A 24,719-nucleotide genomic window follows, 5' to 3' on the forward strand; every position below is an offset into this window, starting at 1 on the left:
AAGGCCAGGCTGCTGCGTACGTGGCTAATCCTGTCGATAAGAGAGAGAGAAGGAAAGGCAGGGAGGTCAAAGTATTCATGACGCCCGGTTTAGTTTAGCATGCACACGAAGGTACGTATAGAGGGAATTGAAGAGGAAAGAGGAAAAAATTGGCAGTGGCTTAGCTCGGCTATGCCAGGATATACATAGCGAGAGGTACGTTTTTCTTGTTGAGTTTGTTGTGGTCACTGCATGTTTAGCAATGAGAGACATTGGGTATACACATCTTTTATTCATTTTGCTTGACAGAGACGAAGACTGCCCGATGATCTGTGAAGTAGCATGCAGCGGTCTCAATTTTGTCGATACAGTATTTCGATTTGGTAGAGCCTCTTTAGTATACAAGCTCTATAGTTGTTCCCCAGGGTCCGAAGCTAAATTAAAGTCAAACTTTTCTTTCATACACTGACTAATACCCCTGTCACAAGGCATTCGTCAAAGGCCTTTCCAGCAAAGGCACCTTTTTTCACCAAAGGAGCGAAAGCTTAAAGGAGCGGCGACGCTGCAACACGGTGAAGCCCAAAGGTGAAACAGTCGTTGAGGCATTAGTACCCGCTGCTGTGCTCGAGCCGGCTGGAGTGAGTGTTTTAAAGTTAAAGTGGGGAATTCTGTTCATTCGTTTCACTCAGACAATTTTTTAAATTCTAATTGCTTCCTTGAAAGAGCTGCAACAGCGGCTCTCATCAGCAGCAGCAGGTTTTGTGTAGTGCCTTGGCCACCAGGGGCACTTGGTGTTGCTGCAACACTTTACTGTCTTAAAATCTCGGCATAAAATTTAAACACTCGTACAAAAAGCAAACCAGACACACATTTCGTATTTTTAAGATGTTTTCAAACATTGTTGGTTGCATATTTTATTTTTTCATTGCTTTTACTTTTTGACGTTGGATGGCACTGCCACCGCAGGTTCTCGAAGGCCGAGCCTTTGGGCTCCAAAGGTCTCGGACGGGCGCCTTCGCCACCAAGGCCCTTAGCGGCAAAGGCGAAATATTTGTGCCGTGTGGCTGCATGCACTGCTTACGCCTTTGGATATGGGGACCCGATTTTCAGAGGCCTTTGCGGTGCCCGTGTTACAGGGGTATAAGAGAGTCCTGTTTCCTGTTGAAATCACCCAAAGTCACACAAAGTGCCCTAGGCTGGTATACACGTGGCACATAAATCTCTGCTTGACAGATCATTAACGTGCACTGACATCGCACAGCACACGGGCGCAAAAACACTAAGGCGTCCATGTGCTGTGCGATGTCAGTGCACGTTAAAGATCCCCAGGTGGTCGAAATTATTCCGGAGCCCTCCACTACGGCACCTCATTCTTCCTTTCTTCTTTCACTCCCTCTTTTACCCTTCCCTTACGGCGCGGTTCAGGTGTTCGCCGATATGAGACAGATACTGCGCCATTTAATTCCTTCCCTAAAAACCAATTATTATTATTATTATTACAGATGTTCCCAGTGCCACGTAGACTCCTTGGATGATAATGCCGCTTTCCAGAAGCCGAACACAACAGGCTTCACTATTATTCACCGCGATCGAAGGGAGATGTCTAACAGAGGTGATACCTTGTTTCACGTATACATAGATTCAAGCGTTCTTATTTGGTTCAAGCCAACTGCCAACCGACAACCTCAGGATCGGAAGAGTTAATCTTCTCTTGTCTATACCACCGTTTAGCAGCGGCTGAACTCTCCTTCTCTCCATGCATGCCAAACGTTGTGATACAGACGCCCACTGCATCTCCGCCTTTTATACGCAATCCCGCGCATGCGACGCGGGGTTCGGGTGATAGAGCGGCGTGCGGCGAGGCGGCGACGAAGAACGTGGCGCAGCGGTGGGGTCTCTCTAGTTACCATGGTATCGGCGCATGCGCACAACTGATCATCCGCATGACGTCACGCTCGGCTTTGAGTGGAGCGGGCGCACGGCCGCGGCGACAGCGAAGCGCATGCCGCACTTTGCTCCTCTTCGGTTGCCATGGCAACGGCGCATGCGCACAACTGGCCTCTCCCACGTACCGTGAAATGCTAGACTGGTAGCCCAGTGTAGCTCTCACTACAAAAATGAGTCGTACTCTGGCGTCGATTTGTGGAAGCGAAAACTGTCGATGACGAGCCCACTAGCTAGGTTCCTGTCTAACTAGCAATGTCATCCTTTCCGGTATAGCAGCAGTACTCCTTTGAGAATACCGATGCCACACTGTAAAAGCTGAGGCCCACTTGCCTCTCAGTATGTTCAGAATGAACGTGTGTAACGCGTCCTGCTTTTTCTACGGTCCCAGGATTCCGGATATCCCGGCTTTAGAGCCAACGTAGTAAGGCCTGGAAAACCAAATGTACGGCCAGGAACAGACGTCTGGCTGTTTTGTGCATGATTTTTTTTTTTTGCGAATGCAGTATCAGGTCATGAACAACACAGATTTTCTTCACTGAAACTTGTCCACTAAATCTTCCGTGGCAGAGCTCTTTCCTGAAGACATGGTTTCCCTCACTTTTGAGCTCACGAATTAAAAGCGGGCAGAAGTCACATTGCGTTCTTCGCTACAGCACAAAATGTGAGATGGTTATCGAACCGTTGCAAAATGCCCGTCGCATTATGAAGCGTTATTATTCTTTTTGAAATGCCAACCAAAGCAGTAAAGAAAAAACTTCTAGACAAAAGTAGAAGTGAATGTTTCGCAAGTACAGCTGTGCATTGATCAGCGCACTGGGCCATAGACGGGAATCATACACCACTTCCACAACGCCGTTTTGTGCAAATAATGACTGTTGAAACGGGAGGCGGCAGCCGAACAGGGCATTACTAGGCATCACCCTTGACACAAGAGGCCCGGGACGGTCGTGGAGGGGGCTGCAAGACGGGGTTAGTAGCGTTTTATGACTTGCCGTGGTCGGTAATGTCGCGTGCCGCCTTTTCTCCTCCATAAATGGTGGATGTCCTGCAGAAAAAGAATGCGTGTGATGGCGAGTGATTGATAACGTCGATCGCATCACTCCGTTACCACAATGACCGCGCACAAATTATGGCAGCGAAAAATTTCCGCTCGCTTTTAATGATCCACATTTGTCGAATATGCACTCCAAGCGTTGGAAAATCGGGTAACAATTTTTTTCAAAGCTGTACATAGAAGGCAAATGCAAAATGTGAAGTCAGCGCCCCTGGCTCTGTGAAAGCATGTGCACCACACTTGTTAATTTTCAAATTTATTTGTTATACGTACTCATACTGCACAACGTAAAAAGCGACATTATGTTCAACATGAGTAGCCTCCAGCTAGTGTGGTACAAAAAGTAAATGTTAGCGGGCGCACACTCTCACAAAAAACGGTGACTTAGTTCTGCTGTGTGCACAATTGTGTACATAGAAAAGTCGCTACTTTTTGTACGCGATTGTGTACACAGCGCCCTCAGAGGGCTAAAGTTAACACGAAACCTTTATTGATATTCATGCTCTTGCTTTATTACTAATGTTATATGCCGCATTGTCCCTTCCACGCATAGTTTGGCAAAGGAGTACGTTACACTGCCTGTGTACATACTTCAACAAAACAACACAACAAAAACAATATTCAAATCACCATCCTGTCGACCTGCAGCTGAATGTACTAACCATTACAGCACACATTGACTCTTGAACCGGAGCTTTGAACATGTCCAACATTCCCAGACAAAAATTTTGAATATGAAAAATTGGAAGACACAGTTACGAAAATATTGAAGGTAACGGTGCATTCACCTGATGTACAACAAAGTCTTTCTTTTAACGTGTTTCCATCGATCGCATCGAGAAGTTAAGACTGCCATAGAAAACCAATCACCAACGCTTTTGACGATAGCAAAAACGCTAATAGCAAACAAAATTCAAGACTGCCAGTGGTGGTCGGTGGATATATTGATTGTTATTCTGAAATCTTACGTTATACGAGAAAATTGCGATCATAAACTTTTTCCCAAAAATGTTTTTGTCCATATTAAATCACAAAGTGAACAAGGGAGGGGAAAGCCTCAGGGTGCTTGCCAACGTTTCAACAAGAGGCCTTGCCTTCGTCTGCGCAAAGCCTTCTTCATTGGCGCGGTTTAAATAGGGTCTTCATCCCAATGAGGAAGGCCCGCTGAGGGAGAGAATTGTTGGCTCTGAAGGGTCCGTAAACGCTGCGCTCAAGAGCAGCACGGCGCGAATGCTTACCGTCTGCGCAGGCGCGGATTCAGTCTCTGGTGCGTGACGCTGAACACCAGTGACCCGGGGTCAGGCTCACGTTGCGAGCGGGAGCAGCCGACTGGATTCGCTCCGGTTTTCACGCACTATTGGATGCGCCCGCCGACCCCCTAGCGGTACGCCTCATTGCCGGCCCGTTTAACTACCCCGGGCTATTCGTCACAGCCAGATAACAAAAGCGTCATTCGCTTATTGGCGGTAGTAGTGGGGAGGGGGGCTTTGACGGCAATTATGCCGTCGCTTTCTGCGCTCCCCGCAGTGGCATTAGACCACCCGCTGGCATCGAGCTCACTTGTGTCGGGCATCGCTGGCCAAAGCGCTCGCTTCACTGTCTGCTTGGGATTTTGCGCTTCCTGGAAGCACCTGCAGTTGTATACTTTTGCAGCTTGTAATACTGCTATCGTACTTGTAAGCGTAGTCCTTATAGAGAATATGCAAAAGTGGGTGACTAGGGTTCTAGGACTAACTGTTTTTATTCAGAGCGTCCCTATTGCAGTTGGTCATAAGCACTGTTCCGACATTCCAGCCATGAAGCGTTTTCAGCCGTCCAAGGTATGTAAGTACGTCTGCTCCCCATTGTACACCGGCAGTTTTCTTTCCTGCATGGGCAGCGTTACTTTGTCCTGTGCGAAGGGGTGAAATGAAAGTTGAGTACGCTTAGTCCATACTTGGTAAGGGGCGTTTGACATTAAATATCTGGAGCATAACTGAAGCGGAGATTTTTCATGAGTTAGCGATAAGTGGAAGGTGCGGCGTGGAGTGGACCACGTTGTAAAGCAGGCAAGTGTAACCAGCCTAAACGACAGAAGACGTATACTCACAATTCAGTTGCGCGTGCTTCATTTACACGACCCTCGTTGACAAAAACGACTCGAATGCGAAAACCAGCCGTTCAGACAAGGGTCAGGACGAAAATTCTGCTACCCCATATCAAACTGCATTACTTTCACCTTTTTGCAGGCTGTATCGATGTAAGGCCGTGCTGCAATTTCTACAGAAAATGTCTTGCATGCTACATTTTAAGTATTGAACCGCTTTTAGCGGTGACGTGAAGACTGAATTTTCGCCGCAGTGGCCTTAAGTTCTTTTGTGTAACATTGTTTGCGCGGCTCATATGAAAGTGAGCTGAATTCGGGCTCCGTACGTCTTGGCTCACAATGTTTCCTTGAAATTTACATGTTTGGTAGAGCGAGTTAACCTACGTCGTTTGTGGTCCTGCTGACGCAACCCGTCTCGAGCTTACCGCAGACTGGTCTGCTGGCCTTCGATTGTTATGACAGGCGAATTATAGCACGACAAGTAGGGTTTCCCGTTTATGTCGGTCGAGGACAAATTAGTGCAAACGTCTCCGCTGGATTTGTGCTGCTTCCGGCTTTAAGCTCAGTATAGGCGTCTTTACCCAGCGCGAAATACTCTACAGAATAGCCGCCTGAACGCACTACCATATATAAACGAGGTTAAAATGCCCTGTCAATCATTTTAGGTATTTCAACAACCGCACGCACCATTTGTCGATTACCCGGCTTGAGTAAGGAGATGTGGACTGTAACGAAATGTTCATCGCATTGCGGTGGGGTAGCCACAAGAAGGCAACAGGTTCAGCGCCTGTTCTCGGCAATGATTCTATTTGCGGGGTAGTCTTCGAGCAAAATGAGGTCCAAGCGCCCGTTTTGTGCTAGCCGTCCTCAGGCTGTTCCTTTTACGGCGGGAAACATAGCAGCGCTCTAAGTAGGAGTCGCTCGTGCGAATCCCGCTTTCGTGAATATTAACTTTCGTTAACATAAACTTCTTCCAGTTCAGAGGACGGTGGTATGACTTGGCCAAGACCTCTGATCCATACTCAGATACTCTGCACTGTGTGATGACGCAGTACAAACCTTTGGGCTCTGCTGGTCTGCGAATCGTCAAGAAAGCTCTCGACGTCAGGTACGTCAACGCAGATTCTGCTGTACTGACTGTCGACTGAAACACGCTGTTACGGAGCTAGTGTTCTTGGTTTAGTGCAGACGCAAATATCAGTTTTTCTACTTTCGGCGGCGAAGAGATAATCACATGCGATTTTAGAGTGAAGCCGAAATTCCCCGACACTTAGTTCCGCTTTATCTCAGTGAGCATATTTGAAGCAACGAACTTTTTTCTTTCTTTGGTTTTAAGAAGCAGCCCGGTCACCGAGTCTGTACTGGAAGCGTTACCGGGGACTGATTTCACGGTGCAATGTTTTCTTCTCCTGGGCATTTTAGGTTAACCAGCCGTCCACAAAACTACGGTCATGTACAATCCCAGAATGTATGAAGCCTTACATCTTGTCTTTCTAGCTAATTTTTTTTTTGCTCTGGGACTGCAACATCTTTTTTGTTTTTGTTTTAATCGTTGTCGCACCCATGTGTACATACGTTCATGATAAACTTGCTAGGCCGTCGCTATAAGAGCGACAGCATTGTAAAGTAATCAATAAATTAATCACAACAAAATATTGAAATAAGAAACTTTATGCCTAATGTTACAGTGCAATAAGCAATGTGCTTGCAGTCTGAACCGATGTGAACGTCCTTTTGTGAGCACTGAGAGAACTGCACTACAAGGTCATCTGTGGTAAAAGTTGCTCATGAGACAAGAAATTGTTGCTCACATTAACACGCCAAAATAAGGAAACAAAAAATAACGCAGCACACTTTATTTGTTATCGACTGCTGTTTCTGTGGTCAAGTCCGTATCCATCGAGCAGTTAGTTTGAGATCGATAGACTGCGCCTGCATTTCACAAAACGCTTTTACATAGAAACAAATTCTACTGCCTGTAGTTACATGTGAATAACTTCTTTGTTATAAAATTGCAGCAATAACGTGGTGTCCTTGGAAGCCGACGCGATATTCATCGATCCATCGAAGTGTGACGGGGCGACTGTCATCACCGAAGACGATCGTGAGTAGTCCAAAACGGGCAACCATCACAGCGGTTGGGAGGGCAGTTGACGGAGTAGTCATTTTGGCTCATTATCTCTGCCTTACGAGCGGCCGCGTGTTTCTGCTATTTTTTCGTCAACAAAATGGGGCTCAGCATAGTTTTTTTTATGAGAAACTGCTCACTTAGGAGGGGGGGGGGGGGGCAGCCGCTGCCCTCCTCTTTTTCAAATCCACCTCTGGAACTGGACTGCTTAGCTGATGCGCGCCACGGTGTGCACAACTGCAGAGATCTAGGACAGCAGGCGCAGTAACAGACACTGTTTTCACTATTATCTTTGTCCTGTGTCCTCTTTGCGTTTGTATCCCAACGGCCAGAAGAGGTAGACACAAGGGCCCACACACTTCGCCGACCTCGCCAAAGTTGGACCCGGCTTAGCCCAATTTTTTCCATTTGGGCTGGCTCCGCTGCCCAAGCCTGCCCGAAGGTATACACCACGAACATAGCGGCGACAAAAAATGGACAACTTCGCCAAATACAAGACAACAATGAGTTGCACTTGGGGCCGATGACTAAAACGGCCAGCTTGTGCTCGATAGAGCAAAACAAGCCAGATTTGAACACTTTCTGATCACAACTCTTCGTTGGCTATACACTCGAAAACGCCACTTGCCCGATTATAAGAAAAATAATCGTCAAGGGAAACATAAGCAGGAGCCAGAAGCAGTGACCGAAGGAGCAAGATTCCTGAAGAAATCAAATTGAGCAAACAACTCACCTGAAGTCAGGCTCAGCAGAAATCAGGTAAAAACGCGCAGCAACGTATGCGTGTTCACCGGCCAAATACCTGCTCCCTATTATTTTATGTTCCCCACACACCCGACGTCACCGTTAGAGCCAGTGGCACTTCACCGCTGACAGAAAATGTTTCCGTCAGTTATGGACATGCCGCGGCACAAACGACAAATAGAACTACGTTCATCAACCTGCACAGGGATGCTGTCAGAAAGTATTCCTAAACTGTTCGCTTTCCTGCATAGTGTATAAATATGGTTAAACGAGAGCCGAAGTCAAAAGATCACACACACACTCACTCACACACACACACACACACACACACACACACACACACACACACACACACACACACACACACACACACACACACACACACACACACACACACACACACACACACACACACACACACACACACACACACACACACACACACACACACACACACACACACACACACACACACACACACACACACACACACACACACACACACACACACACACACACACACACACACACACACACACACACACACACACACACACACACACACACACACACACACACACACACACACACACACACACACACACACACACACACACACACACACACACACACACACACACACACACACACACACACACACACACACACACACACACACACACACACACACACACACACACACACACACACACACACACACACACACACACACACACACACACACACACACACACACACACACACACACACACACACACACACACACACACCACTGACGCTCGTTTACTTCGCTTCATCAACGGTGCCTCGATCGATACAGGTGATGAACTGGCAATCATCAAAGCTATCGAAATTATTATTGTGGCTATTTCGTGTTTATTGTGTTTATTTCGTGTGCCATGAAATTATTCAGTTCACATGCGATGTTCGTTAAATAAATACCTTGATTACTTCAAGAACACCAAGAGTAAAGCCAACAGCAAGAGCCGCTTTACCATGAGCGTGCATACGAATTTCCACAAAACGTAGGCCTGAGGGTGCATTGTAGAATAGGCAGCTTTCCTCTGAAAGGGCTAGTTTGAGCGGCTTACTGGAGTCTTTTCAGGCGCTGCGTTCTCACCCATGATGGCAAGACTAAAGTATGCCAGGTGCATATAGATTAGGCCCACTTTACTTATGCTAGGCTCAGCTACATCACCAGCCTCTCGACCGGATCTCAAGAACATGTACTACGCAACAGATACTGTGCTGAGGAGTTCGCAACAAAAATTTCATTGAGGTTTGTTGAAATTCAATGACTGTTGAATTATCATTGACAAACCGTCAAGGCAACAAAACCTCAACGAAATGTAAATGGACAGTCAATGTTTTTTTGTAAAGGTTAATTACGCGAAAAAACTGAGCAAACGATCGGCAGTCTGACGCGACGGTCCTCAATGCTTTAACGAGTGGTGATTTCGCCTTAATGGTTTCATGATTAAAGCTTTTCAAGATGATGGTGCTTCTACAGTGCAGCTGGCTTTCACACTGCGTCTTTGGATTCGATTTCGACGTCGGTTTTTCGTTCCGCTGTTGCGGGGGCTTTCAGTGGGAGGAGGCCTTGTCTTGTCCTGATGCAGTTTATTGGCCACTGACGTGTTGTAGACGTTGCGAACAGTTGCATGTGTTGCTTCTGACACCATCTTGAGCGTGCTCCCCACCGCGAGACTGGTGAGGGGTGACGTACAGAGGTACTTGATCCACTCGAGTAACACCCCCCACGCTTTACCAGGATTTTGCGCACTCGTTTATCACATTCCATGCTGGCATCGTCTGGAAAGCTCTAGTACTGTTAACGACGACTCTCTCAAGCTGCTCTATCACCGGGTACTGCGGCGTCTAAATGCTTTTGAATGCTGGCTGTGTCCTTAATTGACAAAGTTTTAGGATGTTTTCGCAGATTTACTGCTTGTTCAGTCTACCAGTTTCCCGAGCGAACTTATAGGATGTCCTCTTTTTTTCTTCCAACATGCCACTGATAATGTTTAATAACTAAACTTCGATAGAAAATATCATTATCTATAATCTTTCTATAAACTTTTCTATAAACTGGCGCCCTAGTCGAAAATTTGGGAAGGCGAACGTGCCAGTTTTCTAAAAGGGATACAAGAGTTACATGCGGCCGCCAGGATCAGCACGTTTTGGGAGCGTCTGCGTTAAGGTACCGCGCTAGCAGTAATTCTTGAAAGTATTGAAAGTTCGCGCTGCATCCCTCTACATTTCATTTGGCTAATGTTCTTTCATTCTGTTCTTCAGGTGAAGGTGTCTACTACACTGTGGTCAGCACAAACTACAAAGACTATGCTGTTGTAGTTGCCTGCACACTGGACCTCGCTCCACTCAACAGTAAGTTATCGTCAGCCATGCTACGCCCACTGCAGGACAAAGGCCTCTCTCAATGACGCCCGGTTAACTACGTCCTGTGTCATTTGCCGCAAACTTATATCTGCAGAATTTCTGTATTTCATCTCACAAGTTGTTCGCAGAACTGTAAAATGTAGAGCTCTCTCGTCCAGTCAGGGCCAAAAAAGACAACAAATATACCTTCGAATATTTTTTACTTATCTATTTTTACATACTGCAGCTCTATTCGAAGCTACCGCAGGATTGGGGGTGTACATTGAAAATGCAAGATAAATATACACTACAATCAAACAATCTAGAAAACACAACAACTCCAACATAGCATGAATTTACTTACAATTCTGTGAGGTTAACAAAGTGAGTGACTATATGTGACTAATAATATCAACATAGGGAGCGGAATGAGCAGGCAGCAAACTCCAAGCCTCGATGGTACGAGGGAAAAAGCCGTACTTAAATGCATTGGTTCGAGCATAATAAGGGACAAGGATAAGTTTATGGTAATATCATGTGTCCGTGGTTTCAGCGGGGGTAATATAACTGGTACATGAAAGTCGATAACGAGCATGTGTAATACAATAAAGAAATTTAAAAGATTCTAAATGGCGGCGCTAAAGTTCTTGGTTACAATGAAGGAAGGGCGGAAATTGGCGAAAATCACGTCGGTACTGATGACAAATGAAGCAAACGACTTTTTTCTGAACACTTTTGATCTTGGTAATATATTTTAGTTTGTGAGGGTTCCATATAACGCAAGGTAATCAAGTAAGGGACGCATTAATGAATTGTACAACAATAAGAACTCTAGGAACTTCAGGCAAAACACCTCTTAAATATCCTAATTTCATGAGGGCTGTGCTGCAAATGAAACAATACGCTTCTAACAAGATAAGTTACTAGTAAAAATAACACTCAAATACTTATATTCAAGCACCTTTTCTAATGAGATGCTATTAGATGAATACGTGAAAACTCACTCGAAACCTCATCAGTCATAGCTATCATAGTACTCCATAAAGCAAGCAATAAAATTCCCATAAGAAATGGTGTCAGAGGCCTGAATAGTGAGGAGGAGCAGGAGGAGGAGGAGGAGGATAAACATTTATTAAGAGCATAAATACTGAGTTGGTTCTGTAGGAGAACCCATCGGTCGCCATCATAACCCGGCCCCTCTCAACCAACGATTTCTGGTCGAGGGGACTGTGGCTATGAAGGGTTGCCTCCCAGCGCTCATATGTCGGATCGGTATTGCTGTCCAAGTCTGAGATTTCTTGAGATTCCGAAACTGAGTGACAGTGTGCCAACTGCTCCACAAAACCTCGTGGTTACGTTCCGCATGCTCGATCTTTTCCGCAGTCTGACTATTTTGCCGTGTATTGATTGGTGTCTTTCCGCGACGGCCGTAACGTAAACGTTCTCGTCTCAAGGAAGGTACCAGGCACCGTAAACGAAGTCAACGTGTGCGTAATACAAACTGAACGCCGCCGCGCGACGCAGAACGCGGCAAAGCGGCGTAGAGGCAAAGACGACCCTAGCGCCGCAGTCGGAAAGAGTGAGAAGGTGGATAACCCAGAGCCGTCTCGGAGGCCACAAAGTGTGCAACGCGCTTACGCGCAACCTCTACAGGTGGCGCAACAGCACCAAAGCAGCACGGAAACGTGGCTGGCAGCTCCCCGGGGGGGAAACTTCCAAAGGGTGGACGACAAAACCGCGCAATTTCATCTCAATGTCGCGGCCAAGAACAATACAACTGCGCAAGATTGGGGACTATTCGTGCTTTTACCAATGCCGTAACATTCACTGAGAGTAAGTTGTGGGCCTGAGAAAGCTAGATAACAGAGTGTTGTTTTATAAATTTCTAGTTTGCCCCCGGAGAGCCTGGTTTTCAAGTACATATTCATCCAAGAAATTCTAGCTTAAAACAAGGGTTACCTTTCAGGTCATACAAGCCTCTCGTAGAGCTCAAGCTAGCGCTTCAACGGCTAAGGTTTGAAAGCGCCAACTTGAACTTGCCGCGGCAACGGCTGAGCTAACCCTTTAGTACTCTCGATGAGAGCAGAGCTGGGCATTCGCTTTGCACGCGCAGGTCTCGCCTCTGTTGGCCAGACACAATCACGTGGCTAGTCAGGAACCATGTAGAGCAGAGAAGCCGACACTTCTGCTGTTTTTGGCTCCTGACTGCTGCCAGAAGCCTTGTTGGCTCAGCTACTTTTTCCTGGCTTGCCGGCGTTTTTCTTTCTGTTGTTGTTGTTGTTGTTGTTGTTTAAGCGCACAGTTTTAGTGAAAACTGGCTTTTCTGCCCAGAACTCTAGGTTATAATAAGCCTTCGCTCACAGTCGAAAACAAAGTTCCGGAGAATATGGACGTTTCCAGCAGACGGGGCCGCAACAATCAAGCGACTGGTATTGCTGGGGTATTCCGTTATGGAAAGACTTTACAAGTAGCCAACGAAACCGAATAAACGTGTTCTATTGCCCCCGCTGAGCCAAGCAATGGGTCTTGCAGGCAAGGACGGATTTTCCATACAACTTCGATGGCTTAGAAAGCATGATATCGCGGATTAATGCGCACGTGGATGGAGACAATAATTTTCCTTTGTCCATAGACACGCTCTTAATATATTGCTTCTAGAGCACGACTCTGCACCCTTTACAACGGCGGGTTAGCGAGGTCCCGCCCAGTTGAGGATCCTCAAACGATCATCGTCATCAACCAGACTACGCCCACCGCATGCACGGCAAACGACTCTCTCATGCGCTTCTGCTTCCCTGCTTCTGCGTGTTAATTTTTAGACCCCCCGTTCTGCTTTGCCTATCTAGCTCATTGATCATGCTTTGCAGTTCATCCCATGTCATCAGCGATTCGCACATTACTAAGGCATTCGCCATTAACTCTTAACCGTAACTGTTCCTAATCCAGGCCTCGGAATTCCTCCTGTAAACATGCGGTGAATAGTGTTGTCTAGATCGTGCCTCCCTGCCTTACACCCTTCATTAAAAGAATTTTATTGCTCACTTTATTGCGGACTAACCGCCGCGGTGGCTGAGTGGTTATGGCGCTCGGCTGCTGGCCCGAAAGACGCGGGTTCGATCCCGGCCGCGGCGGTAGAATTTCAATGGAGGCGAAATTCTAGAGGTCCGTGTACTATGCGATGTCAGTGCACGTTAAAGAACCCCAGGTGGTCGAAATTTCCGGAGCCCTTCACTACGGCGTCTCTTATAGCCTGAGTCGCTTTGGGACGTGAAACCCCCATACACACACTTTATTGCGGACTATGGTAGCTGTGCAGGCCTTATAGATATCCTCCAGAATTTTAATATAGGGCCCTTTTACACCCTGATTCCGCAATACTTGCATGACTAATGAAGTTTCCACAAATGCTTTCTCGTAATCAATGAAGTCTATATATGGGATTTGGCTAATTTCTGCGCGTTTATTTATCATCTGATTGATAGTGTGAATATGGTCTATTGTCTAGTATCCTTTACTAAAGCCTGCCTGATCATTTGGTTGATTACTGTCTAAGGCTGTTCTGACTCTATTAGTGATTACCTTAGTAAATACTTTGTAGGCAACGGACAATAAGCCGATCAGTCTGTAATTTTTCAACTCCTTGACGTCCCCTTCCTTATGGATTAGGATAATGTTATCCTTATTCCAACCTTCTGGTACGCTCAAGCTGCGGGAAAATTCTCATTACCGCCCTTTATCCACACCATACAAGAAACATTGCAGCGTAAAACTGCCGCTGCGCAAGGTATGCTCATTTTTACGTGTTAGCCAAATGAATATTCAAGAAAAACAGAAGGCATTTTCACTTAAGCGAGGATCTTTGAAGAGAACACTGCGTTAGTTTCGTACTGTATAGTCAAGTGCTCGATGGAATTCCGTACAGTTCGGAATGGATGCATGTCAGAAATAGGCTAATTTGCAGTCACTGACCAGGCCAAAATTAATAATTACGTTTCAGAGCCTTTTACGTGTTCTTTGCTTACATACTAAACATGGTATTCATTTTTTGATCTGGTCAGCGATCGCTAATTTCTTACTAGCGTTATACTGACAGTATATGCATGCACACACATAGTGCATGAGGAGCATTTTGTAAATTATTTCGTTTTAGGAATATAGAATCCTGTCCGTACATATTATAAAGATTGTATTGAATTTCCTTAACCAGATTAATGACTGACGGCTGAATTTGTCCTGCCTATTACTGCTGCCTCGCGCGTGCATGTTTTGCGTTGCAATATTGGTTGCTACCAAATATCTTTCCATGTGTCACTGGCGCCCTTGGTTCGTAAACAACTCTAATGTTATGCCTAGTTGTGAATCCCAACGGCGTGTATCCCTGACAGTCCCGTGCTACAGTACAATTTAAGGTGACAGCCGCGAAACAGAATAAAGCCAACAAATTTGTGACTTGTTTCAGAGTGGGCCTGGATCCAATCGCGAAGACCACGGCTGCACCGTGACACCTTGCAGGTACTGCACCAACTGTTAGAGGCCTACGGATTTGCACCAAACGAACTCTCGCTGCAGAACTTTTCTTCTTGTCACGACATGCGCAAGAAGCCATTGAACACTTCGCACCCCGCGAATGTGCTCCTCTTCTGAAGGTCGCGCATGGCCTTTTTCTTGGTACACTAGCTAAAGGATTTGCTCTTCTGGAAGTGTGACTGAGGTCCTGTGGTCGCTTGCGACCTTATATTCAGGTGACGCTGGACGCATTTCTGTGAACCTGTGCGTTGGATTTCAGCGGCAGGTGCGGCACTTCAAGCACTGGCTTTGGATCCGCTATTAAGCCGAAGGAGATGTAAGCGTCGACAATGCAGAACCAACGAGAACTGTTGCAAAGCAACTTGCGACGTAGTAGACTTCCATTCGACGGCTAATGAACCTCCATGATTGGCTAGAATAAAGAATTATCTCGGTGGTGAATCGTTAGTTCAAAGTTTTACTCCAATTGTCATTGTGTTTGCAGTAAGTAACCCAAGTTGCGAAAAAGTTGGGGGACACTTAAGCTCCCCCTCTGAGGATATGACGCGACAGCGGCGCTCTGGCCCAGGCAGACACGGACCCTGCTTCCTCTTTCACAATCATGGGGAAGACCACCCGACATGCATGTAAAGCCCCTTTTTAGCCAAGCCGTACGAACGTGTATGCATGGCAGAGCGGTACCATTTCTGGCTCGCAACCCGAGGGCCCGAGGGTCCGGGGTTTCCTATGCGCCGCCGGTGTGGCTGGCGCCATCTATGGGAGCCTCTTGTAATCGACTAGGCCTCATTTTTCTGTCACACCGACGGCAACGCCGACACGGGGCCTTAACGCTTTCGCATAAAAACTTGGGAGGCACCGATAAGAGGCCAACCACGTCTTGAAGGAAGGGGGAGCTAAGGTGATGTCCTGCGACACACAGCACCGGAATTAAATTGTTAGATGCTCAGAAGTTGTGCATTTCATTCATAGTTTTCGCGACCTGACTCCTGGAGTATTCGTGCAGGTCGGCAGGCGCTTTAACGGGGGGCCCCGGGAGCACCTAAATTTTATATAGGGCTCGTCTTATTCGCACTTCGCGATAAGTTTCAAAAACGCAATGAGGATGTGATTCGGACTTTAGCGAAACCATACAGGGCAACGGGCCGACACCTACCGTACAATGAAAAAACAAAAAACGTGGGAGTTGCCAATCGCTTTCACTGCTCGAGGTCGAGGCATCCATAGCATTCTATAACTACTGAGACCTAAACCTCGATGTTTGCCTGTTTGGGCGTTCTCTTGCCTGCAGGCGCGCAGCATTTTCGTTATCAGCCTAACTACACCCACTGTTGGAGGAAGGCCTCCCGCACTCCATGAGCTCCAATTAACTGCGTCTTCCGCTAACAGCGGCCATCTTATCCCCGCAATTTTTCTATAGTCTCATACGCCTCCCGGACCCTCCGCAGCTCTTTGCTACGGTTGCCCTCTATTGGAATCCGTTGTTACCTTGAGGGACCAGGGTTTACCTGCTGTACGCATTACATGCACTGCACATATGCCCCCTTTTTCTTCTTCATTTCGACTAGGGTGTCATTAAAGGCGAAGTGCTTTGCCCGTGTCGCTTGTCCCTTCGCTCGGTTCTGGATTCCCAAAATTTTCACCCGGAACTGCCTCGTAAGACAAGCCAACCGGACCCCTGCTCGCAGAACACGCTTCCGGTTTGTCATATTGCACCTCGCCACTGTTCCATCTTTGTCTCAGCCGGAGCGCCGGGTTGGTCACCGCCATCGCCGTTGCATCGTCGAAGAGAGAATATTGCTTTTGCCATAGCTGTGAGGGCGAGCCACAATATTAAAAGAGAAAAAGTACATTCTGCTGCCGGTAACGATGGGTTAACAAAATTTCGTGCGAGCTGAGGGAGGGCGCACCGCAGGGTGAAATGCGTGTTGTGCCGCGGTTACGGGTGCCCGAACCCGTGCCGTTGCAATTCAGCGGTCGATGCAGAATCAGTCGCGGCGAAAGTGCCCACTTGCACAGCTTGCTCGCTTATGAGTAGATCGAGGTGAAAAATTACGGCAGTGTTTACGAAGCCGGAGTGCGCAGCACCCAACGAACGCACATATCCGTTGGTGCACATCGCGCATGCCGACTGGCGCGGTCGTTTACACAGGGTTTTCCCAGTATGCAACGGCGGTTCTGGCCACACCGCATCGCTTCGTCGCATCGCTTTTTGGCGCCCATGGAGTTTCCTCTTAACTCGCGTTTGTTCCCTGACGCACTGTGCTCTCTTCCTGTCTCCTAACGTTCCACCTATAGTTTTCATTTTCTACAGCCGCTGCACTGTCCGCAGTTAATTTGAATTCTTTTCGTTCCTGTCCCATAGGTGAGCCCTAGCAAGACACAACTATTGTATACTTTCCTCTTAAGGGATACGGGTACACGTGACCGGAAAGTACCTGCCAACTGTACTCTACACCATTTTTATTCCCCTAGCTATTTCAGTCTCGTAATCCGGATTTGTAGTCACTACTTGCCTTAAATAAATGTGTTCGTTTATCGCTTTAAATTGTTCGTCGCCTGTCGTAAATTGCGGTTCTCTTAATACCGAGGCTGTTGAATATTCGTTTTCATATGTCCCCCAGGCATTTTTTTTCCCACTAACTTCTTTAGGAAGACGGTGTTTATTCTGCTGCCTTCTTCTTGTATTGTCTGGCCAAGTGCTTAATAGCCCTTCCTGAAACCATTTTCTTGGAAAAACCGGTTGGGAAACAGGGATAAAATACAGACGCGCAAGATAAGCGCTTTCTGCTTGCGCGGGAGAGGGTTGAGAACATTTTCGTGACTATTAAGTAGCGTATTAAGCGCTTTCGTACATATTTGCACTTTTAGTCAAAGTAGGTCACACTGTGTTATGACGTCAGTGGTTTCAAAATTTTGTCCATTTCATAACAAATTTGACGAAAGCGCGATGGTGCACTGCGGGTTATAGTGCAAAGCAAGGGGAGATAATGGCTGAACGAGTTAAACCGATTATTTCAGAGCTCACCTATAGGCAATCCCGGGAACCTTCTGCTCACTCGCTTGGGAATCCAGTAATGAGATTTCTAAACCGGCCCAGGCATGGGGTGAATTTATTAATATTTAGAGAAAAATTGCTGGACGCGTACACACAAACACTGATATTTAACAGATATTTAATGAGATGACTGACTGCGTTTGGCTTTCACTTTCTTTTATTCAGATGTATTTCATACACGTAAAGCAAAGTACAAGTGTCCGACCATTCATGTTTGATGGCTTGTACATGTAGTCGACACCACAAATCACAGCAGTTTTTGACTAGATAAATTAAAAAGTATAACAAGATGCGCGCATGCGACAATCGAAGCGACAACTGAAACGTTTGAAGTAATGCACCGCTCATAAAACAAGCAGAGAAACAGAACAGTGTACGAACGTTAGCATAGTGCCAAAAGGCAGCGTTTTTGCTAGTTTCTATATAGGCCTATTTTTTCTCTTAAGTAACTCGCTATCGGTTTTACAAACATTTCTGTAAGTGATAGCTTTTTTTTCTTCGAGCAGTAATTGTAACTTCAAACATTACATCGTTTCCTAATAATATTCAGAATGCCTTCGCTTGCAAAATCAAGGTTGTGGAATATCTGCTACCACTTCGCTGTACTTGTACGATAACTTTGATAGCTGATATGAAATTAGGAAAACAAAACTCTCAGATTGTTCGTCCTTTTGCGGAGTGATGCAGTGGCATCGACAACTGCAGCGACCATTCCACCATCGATCCTTCCTCCAACACCACCGAGAGCACAGACTCCAAATCCCACACGGGTCGAAACCTCATGGATCAGGTTGAAAGAGATGGCACATTGTCAATGGCCAATAGCTAATAACATGAATGAAGGAGTTGTGACGACAATGAGTTTTCTTTCACGAAACAGTATTACTGCAGCTACTGCTCCTAAGGCTAACGCTACTGTTACCGCTACTACTAACTACTGCTAGTTCAAAGCCCGCCACGTCCGCAGTTTTTCAGGCCCTACAGATTTGACCAGATGACCGCAAATGGCACATCCTCACAGCAATGCTGAACTCACATCGATCAGACGGTAGTCAATTTATCAGGAGTGGTGACGTCACTGAGATTTTTTGTATATATGCGACATACGTGCAACTATTATTACTATACCGCTAACTCTACTGCTATTGCTACTACTACGATACAGTAAAGCCCGGTAAACATCCATCTATCAAGCTATTACTATATGACATCAGGCTATTACTGTAGAAGTGAAGAACCCTGTAAGACTCTTGAATAAAGCTTTGACTGCTTCTGCGTAAGTGTCAAGCTGCCGCTCATGTGTCCTCCGTAATGTAACTCAGGGTTTAATTAAAGTATACGATGCCGCGTTATAACGCGGCATCATCTTCCCTTGTCGCTTCTCCTGAGCGCACCTTCTCTTTAGAGAACGTAAAAGCATCACTGAGAACTGTCCCGCTAAAAATCAACAACAAAAAATTGTCGCAATAAAACAAAATTGTAAAGTCGCGACCAAACCAGATCTGCCGCCATCAGGAAAACATGGGCTACTATACATAGATTGCCGCCGCGGTGGCTGAGTGGTTATGGCGCTCGGCTGCTGGCCCGAAAGACGCGGGTTCGATCCCGGCCGCGGCGGTCGAATTTCGATGGAGGCGAAATTCTAGAGGCCCGTGTACTGTGCGATGTCAGTGCACGTTAAAGAACCCCAGGTGGTCGAAATTCCGGAGCCCTTCACTACGGCGTCCCTCATAGCCTGAGTCGCTTTGGGACGTTAAACCGTCATAAACCAAACTATACATAGATTCTCTCGTTACGACGCTAGTTCCTGTCCTCATGAAAAATTTTCGTTCAAAATAGTCCAAACATTTGAGCTGTTGTAACACGAATAATCTCTCATCTATTTTAACTGAGCGTGATGTGCCTGCTATCATAAAGCAAAGATATGAGCATGCGTATCCAGCATAGTCTGTAATCTCGGATGGCATCGCAGTGCCACTTATATAGCCGCTGCTTTGGCACGCATCTGGATTCGAAGAATCTTATGGCTCGCATAACATGGCGACTCTATTCCAGCTTGATTTAAATTTCAACTTTCGCCCATGATAATTTGTCTCGGACCCCTCATGTCGCCGGTATCGCTGACACCGGACACGTTGTGCGACGGGTACCAAGAAATGAACAGAATCGGATAAAGAGAGTCGTAACATGACACCAGCCTATGGTTATGCCGCCATCAGTGCATCAAGTGCCATCAGTGCTTTCAAGTAGAGGCAATGTCATTCGACATTCGCTCTCTGTGAGTAATCCCAAGGGCGGGCAGCTGGTTAGCCAAGGCGACGTCTGTCGTCGCCGTAGTCGACGATCGTGACCGCTGCTGGCTCAAGAGTCCGCTGATCAGTGAAGAGGACGACACCATCTTGGAGATTCGCCGATGATCTCTGAAACCGAAGAAGAGGAACACACCCTGCAGCCCGATGAAGACGATACTGATGCAGTCCATGAGCAGCGAGTTGACGAGTCCGCTGACCAGACCCAGAAGCCACGAGACGCCCATGATGAAGGCAAGCTTCACGAACAGCAGGATCCTCGACGGCTTCACGTTCGTCTTGAAGTCGAACTTCTGAGACTGCGACTCCGTCTTCCGAATGGTGAAGACCGTGTGCAAGTAGAAGGAAATGTCGACAAGCAGCAGCACCAGCATCGGGGCGAGGAAGAAGACCACGTGACTCCACTTGTTGTTTATGAAGCACCTCGGCATGCCGTACGAAGGCGACAGCAGTGAATCACTCCGGGTCCAGTTGATGATAGAAGCCACGCCGATCACTAATAGTGGCAGCCCCCATCCGGCGAGACAGTACCGAACGAGACTCTTCCAGTCGCCGCTGGGGCGGCGAACGAGGATCAGCGTCTTCCAGATGTCGTACGATATCACGGCGGTCCAGAAGGCTGTAGACAGGAAGCCGAAGTGGATGAACACTGCAGACGCAATGCACACCTTGCGGCCAAAGTCTGCTGCGTTGAAGACGAGGAAAAACAGGTGAGTGAAGAACAGCGTCATCGACAAACACAGGGTGCAGCGTGAAGAGAAGGTGCGGCCTTCTTTCGACACGATGTAGATGGCCAGCTTGAGTAACAGGCAGAACAGCGACACCGATATGCACACGATGGTTAGGTAGCCGCGAATCATGACCGCCATGCTCGGGCCAGCCGCTGTGGCATTGCGGTAGCGGTAGGTGAGAGACTGGATGTAACACTTTCCGTTGTATGCGGAGAAGCAGCTGTCATTCTTGGCTACAGTCCGGAATATGGAGGAAAGGTCAAGTTCCGGCAGCTTGACAGAAACTTTAACCTCAACGCTCGTCTTACTACTAATCCTCTCGGCTGGAACGCACGAGAGAGACGCCACGTTGGCTCCGTTGCAGCGCGCGCAGTAGGCATTCTTGTAGAAAACAGATTCGTACGACTCATCCATGACAGGCGCGAAAAAACCTTTGCAGTGTCGCGTCACAGACTCCGCGGTTTCCTCGGGGCAGTCTTGAATGAGGGGGAATCGGCTGCACTGGCGCAGGTGGCCGTAGAAATCCTCCGTGATGTAGACAGGGGGCCGCAGCCTCTGCTTTCCGTTAGTCCCTACTACAACCTTCCAGAACTGTACCTCATCCAGATCGTAACTGCAGAAGGCGCAGAAAGCATTGCGATACGTTACCAACGATCGCTTGCTCGTAACCGGAATGTAGAAGAACATCTCGCCGGGACTGAAATTGACATTTTCACAGCGCTCGCGAACGTCGTCATGCACAGGCCACAAGTCGTCGCACCGAGACGCTAAAAAAGCATGCTTCGAGACGCTGCCTTCGAGAAGCAAGCTAGTACACCTCCATTTCGAATTGAGGGGAACCGCGTCCACATCGACTCCCCTCCTTTCACAGTCCCAGCAGCAGTCTCCGAAGTCCTCGCAGAATCCAGTGCAGGAGCACGTTAAGTACGTCCAGTTGTAGCAAGAAAAGGTGCCATCACTGCAGCAGTCGAAGTCAGACGGGCACTTGGTAATCGATTCAAACAGGTCACTGGAGAGATCGCCGAACACGGGGTGCTCGTCCTGCTTGGCGTAACTTATAATAGTCCCGTTGCATTCGCGCTGGGATGCCGCATAACGCGCAAGCAGTAGCAAGAGGAGGTGTGGGAGAAGACGCATGTCCGGATCATCCGACGTCTTCTTTTCTTGCTTGTTCTGTTGCTCAGGAAAATGGGCTTCGTTCTGGAACGAGTTAGAGAGCATTATTTTAACGTGAGAAAGAAACCATGTGGTGGTCCTCTGCCATCCTCTTATGCCTGCAGATAAGCTCGCACTGTCGGCCACAGATGTTTACGGGATGCTGGTATGTGGGAGAAAATTTGTTTCTGCAGCCACGCATGCCAGTCGCCAGTAAGGTCTGAAGGTGTGTTGGAACGTGCATGCTTCGTCAGCTGGTATGACATTATCAGGCAGCTAGGTCGCAAGGCAATGTTGCAATGCCATTTTTCCCCCGAGCATATGCATCCCGAAAACTTTTGTGGCCAATAGTATAAATTTTAGGACAGTAAATTTCAGAAATTTGATAATAATACGCTAAACAGTTAGGGTTCGTCTCTGGCCTCCACTAGGAGATAGTAAACAAAATGGCAAGCTTCAAGATAAGTCAAAATCTGGCGCTCCACATACACGCGGAAAGCCCGGTTTTCAGACTGTAAATTTCAACAGTGGTTTACGTTGGCACCGACATGCGAGACATCGCCTATGAAATTGCTTTATGTGCTAGAACATCCACGGCATTGCATAAGTGCAGATATAGAAATAAGGAGAGCGACAAGATCTTCTAACATTACGGTGATCGCAGACCTGTTTCCTGGAATGCTACGGGGGAAAAATTAAGTTTGCTAGTACGGCATCCAATCTTACTGACATGCTATCGGACGCAACTAGAGATTTTTGCGATTCTAATGGCGACTTTGCTGCTCAAAACAGAAGCCGGAATCGCGTGCTCACTTGATCGTACATATCTCGAACAAACAATGAAGTATAACTTGAGCCGTCACACCATGTATACGTTATGTATGCGTGATGCATGACTTCACAAGTCACTCGAAAGCGTAACTTGGGTACACGTGAAACTTGCAGCACTCACCAGAGCAGAATAGGTGCAGTCAAAACGTGCAAAGTACAAGGTCGCTATGGAGAGCTCTCACGTCGGCCCGCAGCCGCTGCGGCAGTGCGGGACGCATTGTTGCCGAGTATGTCAGGGCAAGTAGAGGAGCGTCCTCACGGCGTCAGCCACAGCGCACGACTGGCGCGGAAGGCGCATACACTTACCCGGGTCGCTTGCGCCTAACGTGGGAAACACGTGAGCGCGGGCTTTTGTACGGCGGCTCCTGAATTATGCATCGCCGAGCGATCACCGGGCACGGGCCGCGGACGTGGTGGCATTTTTTTCCCCTACCGGCAATTGGGCGACGGCACATTCGGATGATTAAGGCATTCATATTGCATTCCCGCGTTACCTTTGAACAAGGAGCACGACAACTGCTCTCTCGCGCAGACCGCTTACGGCGTTTGCCCATCACCGTCTGCTCCCGGAACACGATGTATACGTGAACATCCTCGTCCAGACAGCGGTGCTTCTACGACACGTGCCTTCTTGAGAGACGGCTGTGGTAATGCTACCGTAATGGCGTTACCCGTATGTGGTGCGCCAGAGAGCCGCATGGACAGTGTCAGGAGTCCTTTGGCATGTAGAGCGAATAAGCGCTTACTAGACGCGTCAGACTATGAAAGAATGCATGGAGCGGCCACAAATGAAGCATTCGGTTAATGAATGCTCGCGTGTATTGCACGCTACGGCGCTTGTTTATATGAATGAACGCTGATGGCCAGGAGTGACTAGTGGCTGGCATGAAGACGTTTCTCCGCTTGTTTATCTTTCGTAGCAGGCTTCTGACAGCACGAGTAGACTTGCTTTTCGCGCGTAACGTATGCCGTTTCTCGTATAGCAGCACCTGACAACGGCCTTCGACTAACGAGCTGGAGGTATACGCGCGCGCATTAGTAGGGAGTTTCTCTTTTCAAGCTCGGTCTCAATTAGTACAGTCATGTATGTAGTAAACCGGAACACACATGAAAGCCTTCTGTCCACCTCACATTAGCATACCGACTTGAAAATACAACAACAAAACAACGGAACAATTAAGCGATGAAAGTTCCGAGATTATGAGCCTGGCTTGCGTGCTCATGACACCGTCTCGGGATAATTTCGAAGCTTATTCAACAGTCCACAGGAGAAGCAGGAAGACATTGACGGCGTGTTATTTTTAATGGTTCAGGCGACTACACTCGCGAGGACAGCTTTTTGCGACTGCGTAGTTCAAGTTACGAGCTCAGGGCGGCGGCCTCCAGACCTGCGGGTCTCCTCGTGAGCGCATGGGAGCATCGCACTGGTGGAAGCCGTCGCTCGCATACAGTTTCTACTGAAATGCGACAGAAAGTGGTACCCGAGTATAGACTACAATCACCCTACACGCCCTTGCGTCGCTTACCTCTTTGAACGGCGTGCTCTTCTCGGGTCATCCTCTCTGAGAGCCGAGGCCGCACAACAACCGCGACGACGGTGGTTTTTCCGCTGGACTCCCGTCGGCTGCCGCAGCAGCCAATGCCAAGCGGATGTCGGCCGTCGTAGCCGCTTCATGAAAGGCTCTGGCGTAGAACTGGTTTCGTCACTGCGCTCTCTGCGAGGCCCTCCACGGACTGCGCCCCGTTCCCACGGCAGCGAACGCAAGCGAGTGTCTC

General features: G+C 47.7%; 2 protein-coding genes across 3 annotated transcripts; one reads left to right on the forward strand and one right to left on the reverse strand.

Annotated features, from left to right (window-relative positions):
• Positions 1 to 4,776: 4,776 nt before the first annotated feature.
• On the forward strand, positions 4,777 to 16,406 carry LOC144124310 (apolipoprotein D-like). The gene is made up of 5 exons (XM_077656945.1): positions 4,777 to 4,800; positions 6,044 to 6,174; positions 7,085 to 7,170; positions 10,255 to 10,344; positions 14,795 to 16,406. The coding sequence occupies exons 1-5, from the start codon at positions 4,777 to 4,779 to the stop codon at positions 14,977 to 14,979; spliced, it is 516 nt and encodes a 171-aa protein (XP_077513071.1). The 3' UTR covers positions 14,980 to 16,406.
• Positions 16,407 to 18,059: 1,653 nt separating this feature from the next.
• On the reverse strand, positions 18,060 to 24,719 carry LOC144125611 (uncharacterized). 2 transcript variants are annotated; one of them, XM_077659141.1, is made up of 2 exons: positions 24,470 to 24,719; positions 18,060 to 22,157 (listed from the first exon to the last, which is right to left on the reverse strand). In XM_077659141.1, the coding sequence occupies exon 2, from the start codon at positions 22,092 to 22,094 to the stop codon at positions 20,160 to 20,162; it is 1,935 nt and encodes a 644-aa protein (XP_077515267.1). In that variant the 5' UTR covers positions 22,095 to 22,157; positions 24,470 to 24,719; the 3' UTR covers positions 18,060 to 20,159. The 2 variants fall into 2 exon arrangements, with proteins under 2 accessions (XP_077515267.1, XP_077515268.1); XM_077659142.1 differs by lacking the exon at positions 24,470 to 24,719 and adding an exon at positions 23,065 to 23,225.

Source organism: Amblyomma americanum, chromosome 3, assembly GCF_052857255.1.
Source record: "Amblyomma americanum isolate KBUSLIRL-KWMA chromosome 3, ASM5285725v1, whole genome shotgun sequence".
Lineage (NCBI taxonomy): Eukaryota > Metazoa > Arthropoda > Arachnida > Ixodida > Ixodidae > Amblyomma > Amblyomma americanum.